Source organism: Pieris napi, chromosome 11 (assembly GCF_905475465.1).
Source record: "Pieris napi chromosome 11, ilPieNapi1.2, whole genome shotgun sequence".
Taxonomy (NCBI): Eukaryota; Metazoa; Arthropoda; class Insecta; order Lepidoptera; family Pieridae; genus Pieris; species Pieris napi.
This window is the reverse complement of record NC_062244.1, coordinates 1,663,230-1,688,463: the sequence shown is the minus strand read 5'-3', so window position 1 is coordinate 1,688,463 and position 25,234 is coordinate 1,663,230. Positions and strand designations below refer to the sequence as shown.

General features: G+C 33.9%; 2 protein-coding genes and 1 pseudogene across 4 annotated transcripts in view; 1 reads left to right on the top strand and 2 right to left on the bottom strand.

The window, feature by feature from the left end:
- The window catches only part of LOC125053658 (nuclear pore complex protein Nup88), a 128,631-nt gene that overhangs the window by 91,501 nt on the left and 11,896 nt on the right, over positions 1 to 25,234 (bottom strand). The gene's annotated exons all lie outside the window — the stretch shown is intronic.
- LOC125053660 lies at positions 6,411 to 7,962 on the top strand (annotated as a pseudogene).
- On the bottom strand, positions 7,976 to 9,540 carry LOC125053659. Of its 2 annotated transcripts, none has more exons than XM_047655135.1 (4): positions 9,292 to 9,540; positions 8,906 to 9,163; positions 8,448 to 8,820; positions 7,976 to 8,375 (listed from the first exon to the last, which is right to left on the bottom strand). In XM_047655135.1, the coding sequence occupies exons 1-4, from the start codon at positions 9,304 to 9,306 to the stop codon at positions 8,218 to 8,220; spliced, it is 804 nt and encodes a 267-aa protein (XP_047511091.1). In that variant the 5' UTR covers positions 9,307 to 9,540; the 3' UTR covers positions 7,976 to 8,217. The 2 variants fall into 2 exon arrangements, with proteins under 2 accessions (XP_047511091.1, XP_047511092.1); XM_047655136.1 differs by having other exon boundaries at positions 8,206 to 8,375; positions 8,671 to 8,820.

Genomic DNA, 25,234 nt, shown 5'->3' with positions numbered 1-25,234 from the left:
ATGTACCAATTAAAAACTTTTTTAAATACGCCGTTATTGAAAAATTTAATCAAAGATACCAATTAAGCCACGCTCTTGAAGTAGCAGCTATGCGTTCCAATCAACAGAACACAGAGTAGACAAATCAGTGAAACATTTAAAACACAAAACGTATCTATGTGTTATAGAAGCGGCGATTTGAGGCAAACGGGCAGGAGGCTCAATTGATATTAAGTGATACTGCCGCCCATGGAGACTCACATTGCCAGAAGGCTCGCTTATAAGACTTGATACGTTCTCTTGATTTACTTAACAGTAAAATTATTCTTTTTTTTTGAAGTTATACTTCTTTTAGGCGCGTTATGAAAAATTGATGAGAATGAAATATTACGATGCGCGCGCACCGTGACACAAAATTATCTGTATGAAGTTGCCCACGGAAGATGCTACGGCATTGGACATAATTTAAAAACAACATTCGAATAAATAATAATGTTACACTTAATGTAAGAGAATAATAATAAATATTTATTTATTAAATTTTTCAAATCTGAAATTTATTGACTATAAATAAAGACTCCTTTTCCAGTCTTTGATTATTTAATTGTAATTAATTATTTGCATGCAATCAAAAACTATTTTTTAATAATGCCAAAGAAGTATAACTTCTTACGCGCGTACATAAGTACACGCACCCTTTTTTTTATATATACGCAGCCCATACTTAGTGCTGCGTAGACTGCCCTTTTTGGTCGTCCCGCAAGCTCGTTTGCCCCCTATTATATAAAAAAAACACCCATTTTTAGTGGATGCGTTGCCGGCCTTTGAGGGAGGAGTAGACTCGCTTTTTGAACATTTATGCTTATGCTTTTATGTAGATCACGTCGAAAACACTGGATGATATAACACGTGTGTATTATCGTATCAGAGGGACACTCGAGACTTCAAAAACGTCGTTTGACCCATCAGTCACTCTTCCGTCATTCGTCTTCAGTATCGTGATCAGGAAGTCTCAACTCCTACCCCTAGATTCTCTTGATCTTTAAATTTCCAGGCGCATGAAGTCGCGTAGCCTAGTAATCAAATATTTACCCGTTTTCGGTAAGAGGTTCGCTGTAACCTCTTGCCTACATATTTTTGGAAAAAAAAAATAACTATGTGATATGTGCAATGTCTTGTGTAAAATTATATGGTACGAATAGATACCCCAATTCTTCATATGCTATTTTATAAGCCTGTGTAGCAAGGATGGGAAGCCGTGTCTAAATATATGAATTATATCAACTGTATGTGCACTATTTTACATACTCTGTGCCAGCATCATCGCTGTTAGCACATTTTTAATGCGCGTTTAACGCAGATCGCGATCGTAAACCGTCGGTAAGTGTTGCGGTCTCCCTTCCCCCACCCCTCCCCTCGGTTCAGGTGCCTCATTAGACGACAAGTGGCGTTATAGGACGCTTTTGTATGACGTTCACGGCCTGGAAATGGCGTTAAATATTTTAATTCGATAATGTCCGAAAATTACAGGGCGTAACGTTAGCAAATGTAATTGACATATCTCCAACACTTGTTATGTAAGTTCAAAGTACAGTAATCCTATGAGGCTTTATTTAATGATTTTCTATGATTAATACACTTACAATCAGGTAACATAAATTAGGAACGTGATGAAAAATAAAAAATAAATATTTAAAAATTAACAAAAATAAAATTACAAGTAGCAATGTAATTATACAATTACCAAACTAAAAAGAAAAATAAATCTAAAGACAATCAAAATTAATTCTAAATTAATAAAAATTATATAATATAGGACTGTAAACATAGACCAAGTATGTGATCAGGCTTTTCTGCTTGACGCTGCCGATAAAAAATTCAGCGCAACGTCTTGAGAGAACTAGATTAAAATAATCGGATACAGTATCACTAGTCACTACTATCATTGGACGTTGACCGATCTAGGCATTTCTATCTGATCCGAAATATAATACTATATCTTTCCTTATGTGTTTAAGGACCATATATATGTATTCTATACACCAGTATATAGTTCACCATACAGTTGATTAGTACAAAGTTCAAGAAACATATTGGAAACCACAAAATGGTCTCACGGGACATACATTACAAATGAACAGCGTATGGAAATTAAGATGTTTGAGGGAAATAGAATGGGGCTTAAGAAACTTCCCTGCCTTGCTTTTTTAATATTTGAAGGAAACCGTTTCGCGTTTAGTGAAATAGTTGCAGCTCCTTACAAAGTTGTGTAAAAATTAATAGCGATTTAAAAAGAGTGGCGGAGAATATATTGCCAGTTTTTCTCTTCCGTTCTGCCCTTGATTTGAGAACTGGCACTAAATGTAAAGTTAGAAGCATTTCATATACATTTTTTTTGACGATCATAAGTGTACATTGTGTTCCCTATATGATTAAACGATTTTTGAATTTGAATTTTTGAAGTCTTGTTAGCGAAGCCTTATTCTCTGTCTGAAGTTTTTGAAGCTATACTTCTTTTGGCGTGTTAGGGAAATATTATGAGAGTAAATCTTTATTGCTGCGCGCGCACACCGTCACCCGCACATAGTCACAAAAAACCGACACCCTGAATATCTGTTCAAAGGTCGGTAAAAAACCTAATCCTAGGTAATAGATCAGTCACAACACAATCCCATACTTTTAGTTATAATTCGTTTATTCTATTATTTTCACAAACTAAATATCATGTAATTTACACTTCTACTGACTAAGATGGCTGTAAGTTGTTTTTTTTTTAATTTGTAGTAGTTACTAACGTTAACCAATATTAGTGCTATCGAAGTGGAATGTTTACATATTAATTTCAGTCAAGTAAAATAAAACCTCCCAAAAATCCCATTTTTGTATTCATAATATATACATACAAATTCAGTAGTTTTTGGGTTTTACGCAGGATGTCTCTTTAAGCATTCAATTAACAATTTTTTTAGGTCAGGGCCTCAGATTTCTGTATCTGTTTCATGATCTTAATTTAATAGGCAAGTAGGTGATCAGCCTCCTGTGCCTGACATACGGCGTCGAATTTTTGAGTCTAAGACAAGCCGGTTTCCTCGCGATGTTTTCCTGTACCGTTCGAGCGAATTTTAAATGCGCACATAGAAAGTCCATTGGTGCACAGCCGGGGATCAAACCTACGATCTCAGGGATGAGAGTCGCACGCTGAAGCCACTAGGCCAACACTGCTATACATTATCACCAAACCTTTTATTTATAAAGAGCTCAAAAGGTACTAGAAAATACTTTCAAATCTATCTTGCTCGAAAGCCGTACTGCCATTAGTGTTGTACGAGATACACTGATTAAAATTCATAATGGGATGATTTTTCCGCACTGTTTTTACAACTAATGAGGTTGGTTTTAAAAGAGAAATCTGAAAATTGTAATGAATAATATTCATTTTTAATGATAGAGGGCTGAATGGCGGTGATTTTTATTTTATTTTATAATCTAATTTGTTCGTATAGTGATTTTATGTTTTAGCGAATTCTGGCATAGTAAACATTAGTTCGTATTCAAATTAATAAGGTACAAAAACTATATTACAGTTCTGCACACAAAAAAAAAGGAAATAAATGTAAAGGCTGAGAGCAATACAGCCTTGTCGGTTACATAGCTACTACATACACAAAGTAAATAAAAGCATGAAAAATTCAATAAACAAAATTTGGCAAAGCAAGAGCTAAACTGATATAAAATGATAGAATGCTCGCAAATGCGTTGCCGGCCTTATGAGAACTGGTGCGAAGGACCTTAATTTTCTTCTTGAAGGACATTAATTTATCAATGACTACGTCATATAAAAAAAATCAGTGGCGCTACGACCTCTTTAGGTCTGGGCATCAGATTTCTGAATCTGTTTCATGATCTTTTTTTAAATTTAATAGGTGATCAGCCTGACACACGCTGTCGACTTTTTGGGTCCAAGACATGTCGGTTTGCTCACGATGCTTTCCTTCACCGTTCGAGCGAATGTTAAATGCGCACATAGAAAGAAAGTTCATGTGGTGTTTCAAAGCCGGGGATCGAACCTACGAACTCAGGGATCGGAGTCGCACGTTGAAGCCACTAGGCCAACACTGCTCATGACGTTATAGGTATACGCGCTATACTTAATAACACAACGAATGAACAGGTAGATTTATTCAATGAAGGAGTTGATACAAACTATATAGAGAAATAAGTACGGAAGCAGGAAGTATGGAAAAAAAGGCTCTTATACAAACAATATCTACATCCAAAATACTCAATACTTAACAAATGCACACCAATAACAATTACGATTCCGAATCACGCACCCGTCATTACGCAGTTTTATCTCACACCCCACAACCCTTTAGCGTCTAATCGTGAATTATATGCGGTAATAAAATTCTTTAATCAAAGAAAACAACCGGGCCATTAAGGCGTACACACGTCGCCACCTTAAGCCGTTACACGTATATTTACATACATGTCATTATACCCCTATACCCCCCATAATTAAGGGTATAACGGATTCTTAGAGTCTTATTACGCGAAATGGTATCCTTAGAAAAGTGGCGACGTCGTAACGGCCCCCCCGAATCGTGAACATCGCGCGGAAGAGCATACGAAACTTAAATGTGAAATATCCTCTAATGAATCAGACAATATTTTAAGGTGGGAGGCAATAAAATCTCCCTCCTCCCACTAATGTACACTTTGTCTCTGTTTTGGGAAGGGGTGATTGTGTATCGATGTGGACACGTGGATACCGTTCTGGCGTGCAAATAATGCTGTTACTAATTAGCTATCGCAGTGATGTTTTACTGTTTTTAATACAGCTGCAGATTGTGGGAATAATTGACAAAACTTTCTTTAGAAGGGGTACATTATTATTATTTAAACTTTATTACCTTATACAAGAACATACATATAAAAAAATTAAAAAAGTAGGTTACATAAGTTATAAGGCAACGGGCGGCCTTATCGCTAACAAGCGATTTCTTCCAGGCAACCCTACCTAATATGGAGCAATAAAAAAGAAACACCTACAGAGGGTACAAGTGCATAAATAATTAACAAAAAAAACTCAAAATAACACGTTACTATAAAAATAATAAATAAAAATATGTATAAACAAAAATTTAAAACCCAATCAAAAGCTTAACTGAGTCACAATATTTAAATTAAATAAATTATAACAATGTTTTCTTTTGCCGAGAATTAACTTTTTTTTTTGGATATGTGTTGTATGGATAATGGATATGTTCAAATAAAACAATTTGTTTAAGCTTGGTAACTCGCTTTAATTGTTAAAACATGAGCGTTTAACTAAAATAATATTATGGGTAGTGGGGTTGCGACGCTGGATTAACAAAAAACTAACTTGACTTATTGAAGAGTTCGTAAATCTAAGTGACACTTATGTTATTGGATATTATCGGAAACGAGATTTATGCAATTTATTAGTGTGATAAAAACTAAAGGGCTCTTATTGGCTTCAATTGTGCGATGATTTTGTTTACCCTTCTGATTATTAACATATATATATTATTATATATACGTATATGTATATGTAACTTAACTAAAGTTAGGTTAGGTCAAAACTTAAATAGTGTTTACCAATTCCAAATTGACGACATGTGCCATGACGCATAATTGATACAAGTTATTATTCCAATAGTTTAGTAATTCATAATTATTTAGGTAAATAATTTCCCTTTTTTTTATATAACAGATGGCAAACGGGCAGGAGGCTCATCTGATATTAAGTGAATCAGCCCAAGGACACTCACATTGCCAGAAGGCTCGCAAGTGCGTTGCCGGCCTTTTAAGGACCGGTACGCTCCTTTCTTGGAGGACCTAAGCCAAAAATATTTATCGAAAGGGAAATCTGCCACGGGGACATAATTATATATTTTTTTCACTTTAGAATATTACCGTTATTGTTCATGCAATTTTGTAACAGGGTAAATTCCCGATTTTTTTCAAGGAAAGAATACCCTTGACAATTCTTACACGTCATATTGGCTGTCCGCATTAGCCGGTCGATTAGAGGTTAATTGTCGCCACTAATTACCACCTATCTATGACCGCACCCGGGAACACGTCAAACCATATTAATTGACATTGTAATTTATGCCATAATGAAATAGCAATTCGATCCAGGGTTGTACTTTTATATTAAACTTAAAATTACCCCGCACAAGGTTTTAATCTCAATCCAAATGTTGTATAAAGTGTGCCACTAACCAATCGACGGATTGTAATAGTCATCTGGCGATACAAGCTATCCATGTGAGGTCCTATCGGTGTCTGTGGATAGACCTTTGTATGAAAATGACAGTTCAGCTGTGCCAATATTCATCTTAAAGTTTTTACATATTGTTTGACGGGTGATTGCAGATTGCATTTGCAATCCCCCAATTATCTCGGATTACTGATGATAAAAATATGGCCTTACAATTAATATCTTCAAGTGATAGCGATAGTGATAGTGATCTGGAAGTTCTAGGATTATTATCAGATTCGGAAAGTGATGATTCCAACAATAACGGACCAAGACCAAGACCAAGGCGGATAAAACGAATAAATTTTATGCATAATCTAAACGATACCGACTTCACTTTTAGATTTAGGTTAAATAAACCTGCAGTGGAGTTACTTTTGACCGAAATTATGCCCTTTGTACGAGTAACATCGATGCGGTAAGTTTACTAATTATTTTAAAAGCTTATTTGCCTGTGCAGAACTTGTAATATATACCTTGTTAATTTTTAACAGAAATAATGGCGTGCCACCACTACATCAGCTTTTATTGACGCTGCGGTTTTATGCATTGGGCACAATGCTAATTTCCGTGGCTGATTTCATTGGAGTTTGAGTTTCCAAATCTTCTGCAGGCAGAATAGTGCGGGACATATCTGTCGCAATCGCCAGATTGTACGATAAATATGTTGTAATGCACCAACAAGGTGCAGATAAATTTTATTCAATAGCACAATTTCCTCGGGTTCTTGGTGCTATTGACTGTACTCATATTCGCATCCAATGTCCATGTGAGTTTTTTGTATATATATATATATATATAATTAATTATAATAATAATATGCTAATTTGCTTTTGTATAAGTATAAATAAGCTGTATAAATATTACTTTGTAATATTCTATGATTCAACAATAAATTATTTAATTAAAATTTGCATATTGATTCATTTACTTTCAGGTCTAACTATTGGAGAGGAATTTAGAAATCGGAAAAACTATTTTTCATTGAATGTCCAAGCAGTTTGTGATGCAGATTTGAGACTAATGAATGTGGTTGCTCGTTGGCCTGGCTCAACACATGATGCCACCATTTTTAATAACTCTGTCTTGAGAGGTATACAGTCTTAACTAGGATTTGTAACTCTTGTTTACTTTTAAGTTTTAGTTTCAATGTAATTATTAAATTTAATTATTTCCAATTCAGCCCAATGTGATTCAGGAGCATTTGGTAATCGATGGTTGCTTGGTGATAGTGCATATCCTAATAGAAACTATTTATTGACACCAATATTAAGTCCCGTTTCTGATCATGAACAGAGATACAATTATGCTCAAATAAAAACCAGAAATACCATTGAAAGGTAAGTGTAACATATTAATATTTATTCATAAATAATTTTTATAAGCTGTGATGAACATTTTTTTATAGGACTTTTGGAGTGTGGAAGCGCCGCTTCCCTGTAATAGCCCTCACCCTGCGATTATCGCTTCGAACTGTCCAAGCTGTCATTATTGCTACAGCAGTTCTCCACAATATCTGTAGAAGTTATAATCTGGCAGAAGTTTCTCCAGAAGTTGAGTTGCCGCCCACTGATATTGCAGATATCAATGAAGGACCCCAAAATGCAGGAGTACATGATATCAGACAACGAACTGATTTAGTTAATAATTACTTTAGAAATTAGGGTCAAATTATTTTTATTGTAAATGTTAAATAATACACATATATTATAAAATAATAGTTTTATTTTGTTCTTATACCATATACAAGTATGTAGTAAAAATACAAGTTTAAAAAATAGTTAGGAATCATTCTTATATTTCCTAGGAAGTACAGCGAATGTGTTTACAGTTGAGCTTGGGGGGGTCTTTCCCTATTGTAGGATAACTATGTATATTAAAAAAGATATAAAAGTAATAAAAAACATTAATATTAAACTAACAACTAAATAGAATAAAATACCTAAATATTAAGACTCTAGCTTCTTGATCTCTAATTCTAATTTCTTATTTTGTAGCAAAATATTATTTAACTTAGCATCAAGTATTTTTTGTTTAGTTGAATAATATTTTGCTACGGCTAAGTTTTTTTCAGTACGTCCCTCGTCTGGTTTTTTATTTTGTTTACCTGTAAAACATGATAAATATTAAAATGTGAAAAAAAATGAAATATTTAAAAAACTTCACAAATAATAGTTACCACTAGCTCTAGGAGAGTTAAATGTAAATCTCTTTGATTTATTTGGAGTATGAGCTAGTGTACTCGCACCACCATTATCTACAACCACTATTGGTTCCATCACCACATCATTAGGTATAGACATTGTAGAATGACTATCTATTGAGAAAGCTGGCACCTCTACCGGACAACCCTCAATTCCCACAACCTTATTAAGTTCATGCAAAGCAGTGTCACTGATGACCTCAGCTGATTCTGCATCACCCCAGAACTCAGCCGGTTCTGCATCACCCCCAAACTCGACTGTAAACCCATTCACAGTACTTCCTAATAAAGAGGACACGTGGTCAAGGATCTCATCTGGGGGTATGTAGTCCGGTGCTCCACCTCCTGTCTAAAAAAGACAAAATTTATACAATATATACTATGTGCTGTGTTTATTCAAATACTAAAGCTAACATTTCCCAACTACAACTAACCTTGATGTGATTCATCCTGATTTTAGTGCTTCGCTTGCGAGAATTTTTTTTCAAATTTTCCCACTTTAGTCTTAATTGCTGCGGGGTACGCCGAGTTATGGCTACTGTGGCGTTAAATTTTTCGGTTATACATTTCCACTCCTCAATTTTTAGCTTGTTGTTAGTAGCATTGGTGGTCTTGTTATTAATTATTTTGCTCTTCGCAATGAAGGCAAGCAACGCTTTCGTCTCGTCCTTTGATAAGGGTTTACCTTTAGACTAAAACAAGGAAAAGTGCAAAATAGAATTATTACTTGAGAGAAAATAAATCTGTCGCTACACACATTTATTTATGTGAATTGAAACGTTATTATCTATTACACAACTTTATGATAAATATTACTTACCGCTTCAATATCCATATTCAAATTATTAAAATATAAAAACAATATTATATTTCACTTCCGAAAGCTGTTAAACTTTTAAATTTTTGTAAGATTGTCAAATGTCAGTAGGCGTTACGTTTTACTTTAATGCTAAACGAAAGCTCGATTCCAACAGTTAATTATTTTAACAGATTTTAACTTACACCAGTTTTTAAAATAATTAAAAAAAGCTGTTTGTTATGTTTTAAACATAGACATGTATATTTTAATGTTATTTTACGGTTTTATTTCCTTTATTTGGTTTATATTTATTATCAAATATGAGTGTAAACTGGGTAAAATGGAACGACAAAGAGGGAAGAGATTCCGTTCTATCCGTCGCCAAAAATTGATAGTCTTCGTAGCTTTTGGTTATTGGGATGCAGATAGGAGATCGAGCGACTGTCACGGTCTGATCTCAGATTGTTTTCAATCGGAGATTGTGGATTAATTATTGGGTTCGGGCGTTAGACGATCTGTAGGCAATCTAAGAAGGATTGCTGCGCGATTCATTATTAGTTTTCCTACACCTAGTTCCTATACTACAGAATACATAAGCCAAATATGAAATACACATTTACAGACAACAGTTATGAAATTAATAAGAAAATATAATTTTCATGAAAAGGTTTGAAGAATGACAAACCTAACACTCGTACGTCTAAGTACGTATTTAAAACCATTGTTCATTATTAATAAATTCATACGGTAACAAAACTATCAAATAGATATTTATTTGCGTGAGTAGACAGACATTAGACATTACATGTATTACTAACGAAACACACATACAGAAACACCCAAAATAATAATAATCAAAAAAGCCCTGGCTCAGCATTATGCTGAGGAGCAGACTGTTCCACAGCGCTGGTCATTCTGTCAGAGACCACAACAGTTAGTTTGCGCCTCAGAAGAAAAAAAAGAAAAATAGTGTAACAATACAAATATTAGAAAATAATAATAGTAAAAATTACCAGTGTAAGTAAAGAAGTCTTGGAAGATTTGTGTGTAAAAGTAGTAAATGAAAAATTGTTACTTTAACTACTATAAGAATTGGATAAATAAATATTTTTGCTTTGCTTGTTCTTTTTACTGGATATAAAACTATACAATTAATAAATAAATCCCCCGTAAAACTGAATTCCCAAATATCAGTATAAGTTTTAATTATTTTAGAAATCTTATCAACAAATTTGATACAAAAACATGTGAATTGATAATCTTATTCTTAACTATCCTTTTATATACTTCCAAGGAAATGTGGCGAACAAATTATGATCTAATATGAGAAGTAATGTAAATAATAATTACGTAGAAATAAAAGTCCATACCCCATATGTATAACTGTATATTCGAGCAATCGTTATAAAACTGAGTCATTAGATAGAGTGATCATTAGCAATTCCCATACCACTTCAAGACTTGATTAATATTGTGTATTTACATAGTTTTAATCTTGTATTTATACTGAGTTAACTAGCGGATTTTTGCCTAGTGGCTTCAGCGCGCGACTCTCATACCCAAGGTAGTAGGCTCGATCCCCAGCTGTGCACCAATGTACTTTCTTTCTATGTGCGCATTTAACATTTGCTCGAACGGTAAAGGAAAACATCGTGAGGAAACCGACATGTCTAAGACCCAAAAAGTCGACGGTGTGTGTCAGGCACTGGAGGCTGATCACCTACTTGCCTATTAGGATTTTAAAAATGATCCTGAAACAGATTCAGACAATGAGGCCAAGATTTAAAGAGGTTGTAGTGCCACTGATTTATTTTAAAAATGTAAAATAATCTAAGCTGTGTATTATAATTTGTTTTTGTCATGAATGGAAATAAAACGGACTTTATTATTATTATTATTTATTATTATGTTTTCGAAACATCCGCCAAGAACGTATTCCTTCTTTACCAAAATTTACATTCCATAGAGCCTTTTTAAAAAGCACTAACTCTCGGTCCTGTCTTCATAGCCCAACCTAACCTATCTATTGGCCTTTTAATAAGCAAGGTGATCAGCCTTCTGACAAACAAACAATAAATCCTATTATCACAAAATTCTTGGCATCATCACTCACGTACGTCATCACGATTCAAGAGTATCACTATCGAATTATTTAAAAGTATTTCCCATGACGCAGGGGTCATTTGAACACCGAATTAGATGACTGGACATGAAATATGAAAGAACATTTGTTGTATTTTCCAGTTGTAATTAAAACGAGGCGTTTTTAATAAGCTCCTTTTTTGATAAGTAGAACTTAAAACTTTGAATTTATATTACTTTTATGATAAAATCAAAATTAGTTTGTTAATCGACTTTAAAAACCGAAAAATAAATTAACAATTCGACGTGACTCGCACAGTTGTTTACTGTCTTGTAATACCGCATATAAATAGATAAAAATATTTACGTTCATTCCTTTAGTCTAAGTAATTATTATTTCACAAATTTTAAGCATTTCTTTATCATTATATACAAAATGTAACAGGGAGTGATTTAATTTATTTCTATTATGATATGTTATATTTAAGAACCACACTATTGTATTAGGTTAGCCTGTAAAGATAGTGATGTGGAGAATGAAATAAAAAATAAATAAAAAAAAAACACATCTTAAGTGACACACAAAGTATTGACTACAGCCAAAACTGATACAAAGTTTGACAAAATAATCTCAACAGATTATTTTTAAAATACCTACGTGGAAAAATATAGTTTTTTTGACAAACTACAAACATGTGTTTGTCATTTCTTTATCTACATTAGTAATACCGTAGTTTGTTATAACAATTGTTAACTGGTTAAGTTAACAATTGAAGGCTCATCTAGTTATCTTTAACAAGATGGCCGAAGCCCCGTCGGGCAGTGGACGCTAATCAAATATCTTTTTCGGTGACCGCTTGACAATATATGACAGTACAGGGATACTCAAAGTTACAAACAAAACCGAAAATAATATATTTATTTATCTATTCACAAAATAAAATAATAACGTTAAACTTTAAAAACACAGTGCACCTAGCCTCTCTCCCGGAGGTTTAGAAAAAAAAAATAAGTTTATTTAGTACTTAGGTTTTACTCCGAAAAAGCAAACAGTCTTTATGCGGTAGCATAGCAAAATTTTCGATATGTTGGTATGTAGCTCAAAAGGTGGGCTAAATAAAAAATCATATTAAGGCGAATCGATCTTAAAACATAAAGCGAAGTTTGTGAGGGCAGAAGTTTGATATAAAAAATATATTAGTTGGCCTAGTGGCTTTAAGCTGAGACTCTCATTCCTGAGGTCGTAAGTTCGATCCTCAGCTGTGTACCAATGGTGCTTCCTATGTGCGCATTTAACATTTGTTCGTACGGTGAAGCAAAACATCGTGAGAAAACCGGCTTGCCTTAAACCCAAATCGAGGGCATGCGACAGGCACAGGAGGCTGATCACCTACTTGATTAACAAATGATCATGAAACATACAGAAATCTGCCCAGACCTGAAGAGGTTGTAGCGCCACTGATTTATTTTATTTTTGTATCATAAACTTGCTATAACTCATTTACATAAGCACCTACCTATATCGATTAAATTAATAACGGTTAAACGATGATATAAGTGAATCTTGTATTCCAAATTTAAATAATATATCGTTAATACTTTATTTGAATATGTTTAAGTTATATCTAATCTAGTTAGTAATAATTAGGGCGTAAAATATTTTTTTGGTTTGAGATTTAAACAGAATATTATGTTTGAGCATCTAAGGCCGTACGAGGAACGAATGACAAATGATAAAGGTAATACCATTAGCACATAAGGGTGTGACATTCGATCAGGGACTTGGTTTTACCAATACAAAAACCTTGAAGGCTTTATTTACAAACGAATCGTTAAATTCAAAGAAAATATCTCCCACTTAATTGAAAGAAAACCATGTGTTGTGAGGTCCGTCTAAAACGTCTATTGTGACGTCATTATATATAGTCCGATTACAATTATCTTGATACTTGAAAAAAATGCTAAAAAAATAAGAATTTCAGTTCGCGTTACTGCTACGCCGGGTCTCTTTTCGTAAAGACTCAGTATTTTTAATAATTTGACCATGATGTAGCCACAGTCAAGTTTTTATTTAATTCGAAATACGGTGAACTTATATAATTAAAAAAAAATATATTGTTTTTAATTGATTGTAAGAAAAAGGAACTTGTACGAAATAAAAGCTATTTTTAAATAATCAAAAAATATAAGAAAGATCTTTTAAAGAACACGGTGCGTTTTAATTGTGAAATGCGCGTGTGCTGTGGTTGTAATTGGCCCTGGCTCAGCATTATGCTGAGGAGCAGTATGTTCCACAGCGCTGGTCATTCTGCCAGAGACCACAGCAGCTAGATTGCACCAGTCGCAAAAAAACCAAAAAGTATGTAATAATAATAATACTTAGTAGAAAAAAATAATATTAGTAAAAGTTGCAGTGTAAGTAATGCAGTCTTACACTGCTAACTTTTAATTGTGTTATTAAAATTAATCAGTGGCGCTACAACCTCTTAAGGTCTTGGCCTCGGATTTCTGAATCTGTTTCATATTCATTTGTAATCAGCCTCCAGTGCCTGACACACGCCGTCGACTTTTTGTGTCTAAGACGTGTCGGTTTCCTCACGATGTTTTCCTTCACCGTTCGAGCAAATGTTAAATGCGCACATAGAAAGTCCATTGGTGCACAGCCGGGGATCGAACCTACGACCTCAGGTATGAGAGTCGCACGCTGAAGCCACTAGGGCAACACTGCTCTCTGTTATTAATATTATAAAAAATTTACTCCATTGTGAAACTAAGAAAACTCCTAGTAGTGGAATCACCTCAACTATGTCTAGTTCCATTTTCCGATATTCTGGCGGGTCTCCCAATCTAATGGGATTAAATCATGCGACATTACTCCACGCCACCATAAATAATCTTCCTTTTATTAAACTTGAGATAAATGATTATAGACTGCCCCTTGTCCTGTCTGTTGTTTGATCTATTGTATTTATAATTAATAGCTCCCTTTTGTTCAATTGGCTCTTGCGGGTTTAATGCTTTTTTAAAGTACACTAACATATTGTTTTATTAACACTTGTTGATACTGACTAACGATTTTACGATTATAATTAAACTAGCCCGGCAAACGTTTGATTTGCCATGTATATTAAAACAGAAAACATATAATAAAAAATAGGGGTTGATCGTAGAGGGGTGAAAATGAGGGGTTGTATGAAATTTTGTATGCTGTATCATACAAAAATAAAAAATTAAAAAAATTTGGGGTGGACACCCCTTATCACTGAGGGGTTTCAAAGATAGATAGTAGCCGATTATTAGACTTACTGAATATGCATAAAAAATTTCATAAGAATCGGTCGAGCCGTTTCGCTGGAGTATGGCAACTAACATTGTAACACAAGAATTTTATATATATAGAGATATTAATTGTCGTTTGTTTAATGTTTAATTTCAGTTTAATTTTTTGTATATGGTTTGTCTTTTAATGTATTTATGTTTTCTGTTTCATATATTTTGTATATCAGTATAATCTGTTTTGGCTCTGTATATTGTCTAAGTGTTTTGAGTTATAATATGGATATGTGTTAGCTTTAAGATGACTAATAAATAAATAAATAAGGTCATAAGGTTTGCCTGTAATTAATAAATTTTGACAAAATATAAAAACTCATGGTCCTAAAAAAGGTTTCTTCTTAAATTATTTTGACTCGAAAGACATGGTCCTGTACACGTTTTAAATGGAAAAATTTCAAATTAAAAAAAATACAAATATAAATCTAAACCATTTACTAATGAACTTGAACACACACAACATTTAATAAAAACCGTTCCAACGTTGAGAAGGAGTTTAATCACAATCACACATAAAAGATATAAAGATGACAAATCTCAATTCTTAATTTAATTAAGTCCACAAAACAACTTATATTATTATAAGCATTTAACCAACCCTTTCTTTAATATATATAGATAATCATTTATCATATTATTTTAAATTTGACGAATATTTAATCCTTGGGATTGATTTGCTCCATTTCAAACAATTTGTATGCTTGCCCGCTCTACGCCCTTGACTTGCGAACTGGTAGTAAATGTACATTTAGAATTAATTTAACTTTTCTGACGTTCATAAGTGTACTAGTTTACCTATATGAATAAAGTTATTTCAAGTTTTAGTTTAAGTTTATCTTAACCAATATAATCTAAGACATTAATCCAGGGCCATCACATAATTTACTGACCGTACTGTGACCATTACAGACGCAATAAGAAACCGGAACACAATCGGACGTAATTCCTGTAAATCCCCATTATATTAGTAGATTAAAGGCTACTTTACTCGATATTCCATAAAATATTGCCCCATAAATAGAGGGCAGCTGCGGAAACGTGATTGAGTGAGGCGAAGACGTGTAATCCCGTTAAAAATTGCCAAATGGAACATCCGGGGCAAAAGAAAAAACTATATTGTACCAGATTCTTTGTTTATTTATGGCGTGTGGAGTTTAAAGGAATTGAAATAAGTTATAAAAACTTGTTCAATATTATTGGACCGGATTACAAGAGTCACAACGGTAAAGGTGGGTGGTGGATGCGTTGTCGGCCATTTATATATACATATACTCCTATAGGCACGGATAAAAACATCACATCGTATCGCTAAGGTTTTTAGTACGAGGCACTTAAGCGATATCTATAATAAATTATCCTGTAAAGTGTACTGTAGACTATTTTCAACGCTTTTAAACGCTAACAAATCAACTTTAGATACGACAAAATCACTATCAGTTTCAATATTCATAATTACTATTGTAATTGCTACGAACCGTAGACGTTAGCACGAATACAAACTGCTGTCATACATTGACATTCATTATTATTTGTTTATTGATTAAATAAATTATATAAGACTAAATCAGTGGCGGTACAACTTTTATAGGTCTGGCTTAGATTTATGTATCTGTTACATGCTCATTTGTCAATGTAATAGTATCAGCCTCTTGTGCCTGACACTTGCCGTCGAGTTTTTGAGTCTAAGGCAAGCCAGTTTCCTCACAATGTTTTCCTTCACCACGAAATACGCACATAGAAAGAAAGTACATAGGTGCACAGCCGGGGATCGAAGCTACGACCTAAGGGATGAGAGTCGCACGCTGAAGCCGCTCGGCCAACACCACTCTATTATATAGTGAAAACACAAACTGGACAAATTTTTTAGGTCCACCGTCAAACAGATTTATATAATTAACTTATATACTTAGGCCAATTACATACACATTATAGCAATTAAATTGCGCCATTAAAACGCCACAAAGCAATTGAAACATCGACGCTCCGTAGATAGCTGATGCAAGAAGTGCACTTAATTTAAGATCACAGACTACACATACAATAAAAATACTGTAATATATATTAAACCTTTTTTCAAGTCGTGGTTAAAAAATGACATAAATCACGCGAAAGATATGAATGGAGTCGTATGCTATTGAGACAGGCGGTCAAGCTAAATGACCGGCATCCGACGTAGACAAAAGGGAATCCAACGTAATAAAGCAGGATTGATGAAAAAGCGCTAAGCTACGTCGATATAGCAAGCCCAATTCACAACCTTTCAGCGGTTCTGTTATTCTTCTTCTCCGGTACACTCTTGACAGAGCGGTTGTGATCGCTATGTAGTAATAATAGAAGGGGCAGATGTGCTACGCTTAACGTCGTTTCGCCATCGTTGCCTATCAGCTGCACTCATTGAGTGAACCTCCTAGAGACCTGATCTGGTCAGTCCAACGCGTAGGTATCCTTCCGTTCCTTCCTTCCTAGTATAATATCTTATTACAGTCGTTCCAAGAGGTAATTTGTATTCATCAAATATTTATGAAGACCGACCAAAGATGGGAGAACTAACTCAAATGAAGTGTTTTCGAACTAATTTGAGTTAGGGTCCTTCAAGAGAAGAGCGTACCAATTCTTAAAAGGCCGGCAACACTAGCGAATACCCAAAAAAAAAAATTTAAAAACCTTTTTTCTTTTTGTATATTAATACTTACTTATGTTTTCTTTTTCATATATATTGTTAAGCTATTTCATATATTTTCATATTTTTGTATGTAATCTGTTTTGGCTTTGTCTAAGTGTTTATTGTTATAATATGTATGTTAGCTGCAAGATTACTAAGAAATAGATAAATAAACTAGGGACAGTTTTGTTTTACCCTGTTGGGGGTTATAAGAGATTCATAAAGCCTATGCTTAATATTTTTTTGAGAATGCATGAAGATTATTCTTTCAAATTGTACCACACCCAAAGACGTCTTCCAAGCGGCTTAATACAAAGCTATTGCTATTACTAAGATCACAACGTGCCGGCCATCGAACACCGGCTGGCTTCACCGGACTCACTTTACCGGGATTTCGGATATGACGTAAAGCACTCAGCCCCCCCCCCCCCCCCCCCCCCCCCCCCCTGACCGAGTTTTTCTCTTATTTATCAGCTTAGGTTACATTCGTAGGATTATCTCAACACTCCCTAGCTTTGATGTGACGTTTAATCGTTGCTTTTGAGAATTATTAGCTAGATGGTAGTTTGTATAATGTATACCTTAATTAATCTGTAACATTAGAATTATTATGTGTGGACATCTTTATGTTTCTTGATTAACATATGAGATGTCTTATCACACATTATCTGTCAAAAAAGAGAGAGAGAGAGAGTTTATTGCCAGTTATCTTACGTACGCCCTTGATTTGAGAACTGGCAGTCAATGTAAAATTAAAAGCATTTAATATGTATTTCTTTTTTGACATTCATAAGTGTAAATTCTTTTACCTATGAATAAAATTTTGATTTGATTTGTCACGTCTAAAATAATTCAGTTAAATTAAAACTTATTTCAATAGACTTCAGATCTACCTTCACCTTTATATAATCAACGAAACACGTTATCCACAGTAATTAAGCAAACTAAGGCCGTGCCTTTGCCCACCTAAAACAAATATACCTAAGGGTAAGAGCGGACAAAGCCTTCACTCATTTATTAACAACAAAAACCTACGATAGCGTACAACGAATTCATCTTTCGCCTTTGTTGAATAAAACGCCCTGAGGGACACCTTGCCTGACCATACGGTCACATGCGCACATATTAATAACACATAAATTTATTAACAACTACTGTTTATCCCGGGATTAACTGTGAATAGTTTTAGTTGAACAACAAAGGCCCGAAAGGGTTCAAAGCGAATTTCTTGCCGACATATTTACCTAAGGTAAAGGTGATAGTAATTTTACGCGCGTTAAGTCCGAGTTTAGGTCGGGAGCAAACATTGTTCTCGTGCCTCTGTGCTCCGACAAATACGATTATTGTATGCTCAATAATTTGGTATTACGAAGAAAAATTACTCGTGATCTTTTTACGTTGTACGTTACAAAAATAAGTTATGTGAATCAGATGCTTAAAAACAACATTTTGTATCATGCGAAAAGGGGGCGTTCAAGTGTTACGTAAGCACTAAAGGGGGTAGGGGTCTTTTATTTTATTATTTGGTGATTACGTCAACAGTAATTATTTACTTTTTTTACACATATTACCCACACATTGTCTATGCATGAAAACGAAATGCATTTTCGAGGATTCCTACAAAAAATGAATACGTTTATGTATTATTATTTTTGAAAGCTTTGCTTACTTTTGCTGACAAGTAGGGGGGGGGGGGGGGGGGGATAAATTTCAGTAAATCTGCTTACGTAATACTTGAACGGGTCCATAGTGCGCCCGTATTTAGTACTAAAAATCTTAATAGAAACATGTGAAATTAAACATTTGTCTTTTCGTGATTGCATACTTTAACTAAAACATAACCAAATGAAAAATACATCGCTATATGAAACGTGAGGTTTGGGGCAAACATATTTCACAAAAGGCAAAGGTCCGAGGGATACATCATTAATGACCAACATCTATTGTTGCACTATTTAATGTCTGACCCCATGTTATTTGCAATGACCGGTCAATGTTAAATCAGCCTTCTTTTCTTGTACTACAATTTTGCCATTTATTTAGTTATTTTTATTTATTTACACTTCGTTGCAAATAAAAGAAACACAATACATAAAAATTATAAGGGATGCAACGGGCGGCCTTATAATAAGCGATCTCTTCCAGGCAACCCTAGTTAAAGAGAAAAACTAAAAAAAAAAGAAACATGATGCGTGCGAGAAGTGCAGAACCAAATGTTATATAAAAAAAAAATATAATCTAAATCTAAAGAAATACAAAAGAAAATATTAATAACAGACTAAAAACTTAAAAGCTAATCTTACAAATTCATGAACAGCAATAGTGATGCAAAAGGAAACATAAGAATTATACAAGTCACGATTGATCAGGATAGGATAAGGTTAACAAATGATTATACAGAAGAGTTTTCAAAGATGACGACATTTATTTACGATATTCTTTTTATAATGCTGTTCTAATGTGCGACACTAGCGGCTCGGATGTTGGGAGAACTATATCGAAATTGCATACAAAAATGTCGGCATCTGCTGCTTTCTCTATTAAAATTATGATGTTTTAATTATTCAAGTTGAAATATAAATTATTAAACTATCGAGAGAGCAGTGTTGGCCTTTTGGCTTCAGCGTGCGACTCACATCAGTGAGGTCGTAGGTTCGATCCCCCGCTGTACAATGGACTTTCTTTCGCTCGAACGGTGAAGGATCATCTTGTTGACATGTCTTAGACCCAGACAGACGGTGTGTGTCAGTCACGGGATCACCTACTTGCCTATTAAATTGAAAAATGATCATGAAACAGATTCAGAAATCTGATTTCCAGACCTTAAAGTGGTTGTAGCGCCACTGATTTTTATATCGAGTACAATACAACCTATACAACGAATGAATTCAATAATAAATTCACCTATTTCTTATTATATTTCTCATATTGTATGATACAACGTTGCAAGTATTTTCATAGATAAAACGCGAAAGCGTTTCTTATAAGATTTGTGTCTCTTAGCGTACATATTAAATAGGTATTGACTGTTAGAGCAGTTATTACAGAAAACACAATGCCGTGTTGCTAAAATCACAAAAGAAAATTATAAAGGTTTCTTTGGAAACATTATTTAAACTGTAAACAAAATAACTTACAAACAATTGCATTACAAAAACACGAAGTCGATTCATTAAGTGAATTGCCATTGTGACATTTATTAAGTTTCGAGTTAGCGGAAAAGCTTTTTTAAAGATTGTTTTCACAACTAACAAGCCACCGAAGTTATTGAGATTTTTCTTTGTACACGTTTCATGAAAATATCACACAAATATAGGTACTTACAACCGCCATTACCTACTCGACTACATTACTAGTTTTTAAGCAAAATTATCTGCCCTGTAATATAAATAATTGGTACCACGAATTAGTGATTTTCGTAATTATAATAAATCGTTTATTTGCAAAGAAAGTGGTACATTCATATTAATTAAATAATCACCGCACAATCAGCCATATAAAATAGGCATGCAAATGAAATATTAATAATCATAATGTCATAATAAGTTAAGATATTTATAATTGTTGTTAAAACTTATAATCTAAAAACTCCCCCACATTAAAAGGCACCTTGCCTTTAAAAATCTCATCATTCCCCTTGACAGCATTGATCTATAACTTCTGGGAAGCTGATTAAATAGTTTGATAGCCATGGCGTAATTTTTTTTAAATACATCGCACTACCCAGGAAGATACTTATACTTTCATTACGATATTACTGCGTCGTTTTTATAACATAATTCCGCAGATGTATCTAGGCGAAATGTTAGAGTGTAAATTTAAACAAAAAACTCGCCTTTGAGACTATTTTTACATGGCATATTGATGGCTTTGTTGGAAAATTAGGTATTCTTATTATTACTAGATCTCTTTTTTTTATATAATAGGGGTGCAAACGAGCTTGTGGGACGACCAAAAAGGGCAGTCTTCGCAGGCCATAGACACCCATTTTTAGTGGGTGCGTTGCCGGCCTTTGAGGGAGGAGTACACTAGATTTTTAAACATTTGGAGGTCGAGGGAAGACCCCCCACCGGGAGTCGATTCCACATTTCGCCAGTTCACAATAAAGAATAGATTTACTTATGTACGATTTATTTACAAATTATTTACAAAAATATTCCGACCACGACTCCCCTATAAATAATTACGGGATCACTTCAAACTGCCATTTTCGATTGTTTGAGCGTTATTTGTGAAATTTCCGAGTTCCGTTCGCGAGTGAAACAAAAAGAATCAGATTTCCGAGTGAAACCCTTCAGTTTCCTGTGAAGTGGCGTCATAATTATCCTGTAATGATCTCCATCGGTCCTGCCCCCGTATTAATTCTACGCATTGACTGTTCAGATATTGAATGTGCGTAATTACGAACAGGTTACGTTTGCCATGCAAATTCTAATTTCAAAAAGCACTTGCCACGGAGCCTGAAATTCTAAATTCAAAAACAATTGCCTTATTATTACTATAGACAGGATAGAAGCCTCTAAAAATAATAAAAAGTGAAAAAAAAAATTCAAATCAAATAAATTACAGCGTATTTAGGACATAAAAAGGTAAGTTTTCACCAAATTTCATGGGGAAAAATTTATTTGTAAAAGATCAAAATAAAAAACAAAAGATTTGTTTTTTTTAAATTTACACATAAATTTTGAGGTTATGTGAAAATTGTGTAAATACAAAAGTTTTAGATCTTTATATTATATACAACTTTGCCGTTTGACTTTTTTTCCATAGGACTTTTAGTTTTGCCGGAAATCGAAATTTACCCTTAAAAACTCACCCCCTTCCCCTTCCCGACCTCAGATCGCCCGTAAATTATTTTTCCTTTTATTTTTAGAATACTCTCCTCCTTTTCCAATGGGTTTTATCCTACTATTATTTTTTTGTTTTCAAAAATTATCGACCCTAGTCTACTACCAATATCAAGTTAACAGACAAGAAATGTTATATACAAAATTATTTTCAATTATATTATAAAAAATCTATTTTAATTTCAAGAATACGTTTGTCATTATTTACATTCATATATATGCGATTATATTGCTATGATGGGAAGTGACAGGCTTTTCACCATTTAGATACATAATTGATATTCAAAAACGTTCTCAGATTTTTAAATGATCTTGTAACTAATACAGGCGTATAACAAAAACAGTTATTTCCATTTAAAATTATATCTAAGTATAGAAGAAGCCATCCTTTAGCCTCTCTCAACCATCACAATAACCTACAATGGGCAGATTTCTCGAAGGATATCCTGACTTTTCTCAAGAATATTCAGCCACAGTGTCAAGTCTTGACGATCTCAGGAAGTGCGCTTTCGAGTCGATTGTTTCACGAGATTTTAATAACGGTGCAGCAAAGAGTGGAGGGCCCATTGTACGTCAAGATCTCGGCTATTCGCACTGAATAATTCCAATTGGATACCATCAAACCTTCAGGCGACAATATCTTGTGAGGAAAATATAAAAATTTTAATGACTCCGCTCAAGACAATACCGTTCGAAATTGTAGCTCATTATAAAAACGTTTGCTAAGCGATTTCGTTTCGCTATAATTAATGTATATTTATGTGACGATTATTTTTGAAAAACCGATTTGTTTTTATGTAATCGGGCAAAAATGCAAACGGGCACGAGGCTCACCTGATTTTAAGTGATACCGCTGCCAATGGACACTCACACTGCCAGAAGGCTCGCAAGTGCGTTGCCGGCCTTTCAAGAATTGGTACGCTCTTTTCTTAAAGGACCCTAAGTCGAATTGGTTCGACTTAGGTCGAAATTCAGTGGGCATCAGTTGTGGAACGACGGACGTCGAGGTGATACGGATGATATTTTGTATTTTGCCTTGACGTCCGATGATGAAACTCATCTGCAGGTATTAGACCGAACAACTCCTCTGAACACTCTCCATAAATGCGGTAGAAGATGCAGAGAGTAACGCCAAGGGATCAAGCCGCACAGAAAGTGAATAAAATAATTAAATTTATAATAAAAATCGATAGGTTCATTATTTATTTGTTTTTTGGTTTTATCACGCCTTTTTAAAATTTATCACTACTGAATTCTTTTTTGCAAAACTCTACTGTATTACGATTACATTACCTAATATCTTTACAGAATCTGGCTTGAGACTATTCGGAAGCAGATTGTCTAACGAAACCGATAAACACTAGTCAACTATTACGACTTGACTTTACAATTATAACCTTAATAGGATCTTCATATCCCTTTAAAAATAAACTTAGAAACACTTAATCCCTTAGAAATAGTTCAATCAATACAAATAAGAAATATTGTTTTTATACATTTATTGCGTTTACAATTTTTATTTTATTGTAATTGTTAATTAATTATTTTATATATATTTTAGAACTTAGCATCGTTAATCATTATCATACGATTAGGTTTTAGTTTTTTCTTGTTTTATTGTAATTTCCTTACTAAGGTTGCCTGATAGAGATCGCTTGTTAGCTATAAGGCCGTTGCATCTTTAATGTGTATTATATATTATATCTGTAATGCAACTGTTAATAAATAAATAAAATAACAAAATCATTTACCTATCCATATTCACTGCCCATTAAACGCTTAGTTCCCTCAAAGGCCAACTAATTATGAAACTTCCAAAGACATACCAGTACCGTTTAAGACATTCACCTATTGTCTGGATCTAGTAGTTTATAGCCAATAAATAACGTCATTACCTGTTAAGGGACAGCGTGGATCCTTAGGAACAATACGATAAGTGCTATTAAATTTATAAACTGTGCCACATATTGGTGGTACTATATTAGAAGGGTCGAGGGCTCATTTAAATAGTTTTGTTTATTGATTACTTTGGTAATTGTTTCCAGACAAATTGTTATTATAAAGTCTGTAGCTCTGTCTGATAGCGTCGTACCGGGATCGAATTGGTAATTTGATAATAATTTTTCTTTACATTTCTTTTTCTTCCAACCCGAAATTTTGCGGACAATTTTGATTGAAAGTAAAATATAGGGCTAATGTGACGCACAACGGACCTAGTGAGAGTCTAAGTTTTTTTGATATTTAATTAAAATTAATTTATATTTTAACTGTATTTTTTAATATATCTTTGTAACACTTATGTTTACTTCAATTTCAGATGGAAGATTTCATAAAATATGCCGTAGATGTAAGATGTAGTAAACTTTAATAAATAAATAAATAAGTGCGGAAACTGAGTGTACCTAATAACAAAAAAAATATTCTGAAAAAGAATTTTTATTTCAGTTCCCTGTATGTTAAGTTACGCTGTAGGTAAAGATACAAAAACTATTCATAAAAGAAAAAGCTAGAGGATAGTACAGACATCGAAGCTGAAACAATGATCGCAACGCTTCTCTCAGCAGCCGGCGGGGCAATTATCAACATCTCGGACACAACAGCGCAGACTACTCCACTCACAATGGTTGCCACTCAAGGTGCTGTAACGAATGCACTAGTATCAAGCGGTCCCTTTCGAAAACTGGAACGGGATTGTTTGCGACACCCCTACCAGTTAATGATGTATGGGTGGGGGTTCATTAAATGATGTTTGTTCACGCCCCCTTTTTTTTCAAAGAAATATATTCTGAATGTTGCTGATTAGTCGGAGTTGAATCTAATTACCTCGAGATGAAAAAAATTTGAATTTCTCTCTCTAATGAGGTAAGATTGTACTAATTTAGGATTTAAAGATGTTTCTGAAATATCATTACCTGCTTTTAGCTCTTATAAATGTTTTTACTGGGCGCCGTCTCATAAAGTATAATTATCGAGACTGTCATATAGCACGGGTAATACACAATTAATTGGCCTCTCATATCTCACATACATCTTTGTGTTC